We start from the raw sequence: 5,000 nt of genomic DNA on the forward strand, positions 1-5,000 counted from the left end.
TCTCTCTCTCTCTCTCTCTCTCTCTCTCTCTCTCTCTCTCTCTCTCTCTCTCTCCATAATCCTTAGATCACATGCCCTGTGAATCTCTTAATAAATCAACTTCAACAGAAAATAGCATGAATTAAGCCAAAATTCACAGCTTGTCAAAATCATTAATTATAATGTAATTTCAAGAAGTTCTGTATTTTCCACTTTCTATGAAAGAAAGCTTTGATATTACATTGTGTGAATAAAGCATCATATTTTCTGATTTTTTTCTGCAAGAAATAATAATTTCTTCTGAAATAACACCTGCAGCATAGATATTAACTTTATATGATATATATCGAATCTTACCTAGTACTTTCACTTTAATAAAAATGTACATGATCAGATGCCTTAATCTAATGAATTTCAGGATTCCCCCCTTCATCAACAGATACTAATAAAGATATCTCAGTGTCTAAACTTGAATAGAGAATTATCAATAATGAGAAGTTCTATAGCAATCATTACGTAGATTAACATTAACACCAGCATTATATATACATACACTTTTGTGCATTGACAATCACTTGCTGAAGAAATAATTGGTACATCGTAAATAATAAAGTTGGTTACTTTTATACTTATAAAAAAAAAAAAAAAAAAAAAAAACCATCATATACCCAATATACTAAATATACACTTAATTAACTCTGTATCACTGGCACACAGATCATAATGTCCTATACAGACAATGACTATCAACATCATTATTACAACATCTACAAATATAGAGGAATAAAAGGGAAGAGCAGGAGAGAACGAAAAAAAAAATTAAAAATTTATCTGCTTCCTCTCACCTCTCCGAGACGGGGTCTATTGTGTGCACCCATCCAACATACTCCTGGTTGTCCGTGGTGGTGACCAGCACCCGTCTGTGGATCATCGCGTGCTGTCGGACTGGGTCGTTGGTGAAGACGGCATGTGTCTCACTCATTGTGGTGGTGGTTGGCTGGGGAGAGAGGAATCTGGTTAGGAAGGGTAAGGTGGAGGGGGGAAGGGAAAGGTGGAGGGGGGAAGGGAAAGGTGGAGGGGGGAAGGGAGAGGAGGAGGGGGGAAGGGGGAAGGGAGGAGGGGGGAAGGGGGAAGGGAAAGGTGGAAGGGGGAAGGGGGAAGGGAAAGGTGGAGAGGGAAGGGGAAGGGGAAGGGGAAGGGGAAGGGGAGGGGTGGGAGTAGGAGAGGGCTAGGGGAAAGGGGATGGGAAGGGGAGGGAAGAAAGGGCCAGGGGAAAGGGAAAGGGAATGGGAGAAAGAGAGGCCTTGGGGAAAGGGAAGGGAGAGGGTAAAGCAAGAGACAAAGATTTGAAAAGAGAGGGAGAATAAGAAAGTGGAAGGGTTTTTAGAAAAAGGAAAGGGTGAGGGAGAGGGGGGGGAAGGGAATGGGAAAGGGAAAGGGAAAGGGGAAAGGGGAAGGGGAAGGGTGAGGATGAGGAAGAGGGAGAAAAGGGAGAGGATAAAGGAATGGGGGGAGAGATGGAACAGGGAGAAAGTGCAAGAGAGAGAGAGGAACCTAATGATGCTTTCTTAAAATGATGGCATACACTACACAAAAATAAGTAGCTGCCTTGAATTACATATTCCAAAGAAATGATAAGTCATGTCATAAAAATGGCTGAAAATATTAAAAGGTAACCATTAAACACTGACCTTGTTGACACACTAACTGGATTGCACTGGATGAAATAATGATAATAAGAAAAAATAATTTTCATACATTTTACTCATAACAAACAAAATGGCAAACAAACAAAACCAAAAAAAAAAAAAAATTATATATATACATATATATATATATATATATATATATATATATATATATATATATATATATATATATATATATGGGCACCTAAGAACAATAAGGAGAAAACAGCTTTTACAAATTCTTTGAAAAGACATGTTCATCTTTGAACCTCTGTTGGCTTGAGATATAAGGTACAATTTAAGAATAAACATGACTTTATTGATAAAATTTCTTTGAATATTCATGCAACTAAGATTTATGGTACAAGAAACTGACAGATCAGTAAATTCCATAAGTTTCTTCTATAACAGTGTTAAAATATAAAATAAAAACTGACAACATAGACAAATTTCATAAAAGAAGTGGTCAAGTGGCTGCTGCTCTAGCAAAGGCCAACAAATCTCTACCATGAAGAGCTGGGACCGTTCCTTATTCGATGCTAAATTGCAACGAAGGTTTGAAAAAAACACGCGCCCAAAAGTCACAATTGTGGTGACAGAAGATGCGTCACACCTTTGATGGTCTTCTAGCTATTTTATAAAATTTCAAAACTTTACTGCAAGTTTGCTGAAAGAATTCCTCAATGTCCTGGCTCCGTACACACTTCGCCTCGTACTACATCTCCAAACGCACCTACGCTCAATCTTAATTTCTAGTATCAAGCAGCCAATTTTTTTGTTTTCTTTCCTTTATTATGGTTTCAGGTTGTGCCTCTATGCTTCACGCTCTGGCAAAGACCAATAACTCTGCCGCACTTAAATTCGATGAGTAGAGCTTGAACCTATCAGGTATCGTGGAGGCCAAAAAGCTCTATTTTCTCGGAATAAACAGGACGGAGGTTTGTCTACTTTGTTGGAGCATGAATGGCCGAGGATGTGCAATTGCATAAATTTGTGGATTTTGATCAGCGATTCGCAAGATTAAAGTTTTCGATTTGCAAGATTAAGTACATGGATTTTGATAAGCAATTCGCAAGATTATAGTTGTCGATTTGCAAGATTAAGTACATGGATTTTGATAAGTGACTCGCAAGATTAAAGTTGTCGATTTGCAAGATTAAGTACATGGATTTTGATAAGCAATTTGCAAGATTATAGTTGTCGATTTGCAAGATTAAGTACATGGGTTTTGATAAGCGATTCGCAAGATTAAAGTTGTCGATTTGCAAGATTAAGTACATGGATTTTGATAAGTGACTCGCAAGATTAAAGTTGTCGATTTGCAAGATTAAGTTCATGGATTTTGATAAGCAATTTGCAAGATTAAACTTGTCGATTTGCAAGATTAAGTACATGGATTTTGATGAGTGATTCGCAAGATTAATGTTGTCAATTTGCAAGATTTAGTACATGGATTTTGATAAGCAATTTGCAAGATTATAGTTGTCGATTTGCAAGATTAAGTACATGGGTTTTGATAAGCGGTTCGCAAGATTAAAGTTGTCGATTTGCAAGATTAAGTTCATGGATTTTGATAAGCAATTTGCAAGATTAAAGTTGTTGATTTGCAAGATTAAGTACATGGATTTTGAGAAGTGATTTGCAAGATTAAAGTTGTCGATTTGCAAGATTAAGTACATGGATTTTGATAAGCAATTGTGGTCTTGCACTGCACTTTCAGCAGTCATTTTTATTACTTAACAGTGATGCTTCTATGTTCATTGCAACCGTTACCCTATATTTCTGTATCTCCGCAGTGTCTGAGTTTATTTTTTTCCCCCCAATGCAGAGCATATCTGATATTCGTGAAAAAAACATCGAAAGCCAATGAAACTGATAGCAATTTATGAGCTTGAGGTATTTTAATCAAACATAATTTTTACTCCGTTAATTAAGCCAATGATCAAGAAACTTTTCATCCTAAATTTTCCTTCCTACTAATTTCAACTACAGTTTCGGAAAGAAGCCTTCAAATATCTCTTTTTAACCTCGTCCCATTTACAGCCACACCTCTATTCCCTCATAAATGGTCTCATGTCATGCTTCCTCACACATGGCCACAGCTATTTCCTCATACATGGCAACATCTACAGAGCTTCCTCATACAAGGCTATTATGCATCCTCATAAATCCCTCATCCACTCATGAACTTGTCTACACCCTCATTCTTCCCCATTACACCCCCTGATGAGTGACCAAGTCTACCTCACATCCTCATACAACCCTCATTCATTATACTTCCACATATATGGCCCAGTCTATCACTCCTTCCCCCTACATGGCCAAGTCTATCACACACCCTCATACTTCCCTCTTTCACTTCCTCATGCATGGCCAACCCTATGACCCTCACCCTCACACCAGCCTTATCCTTCCCATGCAAAGCCCCTCATGCACATGGCCATTCCCTCATGGCTGTCACTCGCCGCAGCATCACTACAGTTCTCTTTTTTTCCCCTCCTTTTTCCAACCTGCTAAATGAGGTGCCAGTGAGAAGGGGGGGGGAGGGGGGAAATCGAGGGCCACCAGTACGTGAGAAATGTATGGAAATGAATGGAAGTCTTGACACCGAAATGATCCAGAAACGTGACCGGGTTTTGGTTCTCTTTGTGACCCGAAGATCTGACACTTGGGGGGCGAGTGGGGTGGGAAAAAATATTAATAGAAAATCACACACTCCGCGACACACGCTATCTGCAACCTAGAACGAGGTAGATGAGAACCACGCCTGCACCAGATCACACAAAATGGAGAAAGAAACCCTCAAATAACCCGAGAAAATTGTAGAAAAAAAAGGAAATGATTCCACGACACACACCGCAGCAAGCAGCAGCGTTGCCCCGAGTCTAGTGATCGATCAAGAGGTTTAAATCTAAAAAAACCGGGATAATCCTGGAGTAACACGCCTCCCTGACTCAGCCGGACGCCGGTCTATGATGCAAGCTACTTAATTAACCGGATTTCCAACCCTGGGGAGATTGGGAGCCGTGCTGAGAGGGAAGACAAGCACCCCGCCCGTAGCCGCACCTGAGAGGCCTTTGCGAGCACGGGTCTGCGCCGCCGGGGGCCGGGCGCGCCCCCCCTCCTCGCCTCTCCTCCTCTTCTTCTCTTCGCCTCGCTTCTTCCCCTCTCCCTCCGTCGCTTCGCTTCTTCTCTTCCTCTTCTCTTCGCTTATCCTTTTCGCCTCGCTCTTCCCTCTTCCCTCCGTCTCTTCGCTTCTTCTCTTCCTCTTCCCTTCGCTTCTCCTCTATTCATCTCTTCCTCATCTCTTCGCTTCTCTTCTCTTCTTCTTCT

At 40.6% G+C, this 5,000-nt stretch overlaps 1 protein-coding gene across 1 annotated transcript in view; it reads right to left on the reverse strand.

The window, feature by feature from the left end:
- The window catches only part of LOC125030343 (gem-associated protein 6-like), an 11,651-nt gene extending 6,794 nt beyond the window's left edge, over positions 1–4,857 (reverse strand). Inside the window, exons 1-2 of the mRNA XM_047620330.1 lie at positions 4,734–4,857; positions 825–976 (exon numbers count right to left, since the gene is read on the reverse strand). Of these exons, the coding sequence (XP_047476286.1) occupies positions 825–961 (137 nt within the window). The 5' untranslated portion in view covers positions 962–976; positions 4,734–4,857. The remainder of the gene's footprint in view (positions 1–824; positions 977–4,733) is intronic.
- Between the last annotated feature and the right edge of the window lie 143 nt (positions 4,858–5,000).

Source organism: Penaeus chinensis, chromosome 11 (assembly GCF_019202785.1).
Source record: "Penaeus chinensis breed Huanghai No. 1 chromosome 11, ASM1920278v2, whole genome shotgun sequence".
Lineage (NCBI taxonomy): Eukaryota > Metazoa > Arthropoda > Malacostraca > Decapoda > Penaeidae > Penaeus > Penaeus chinensis.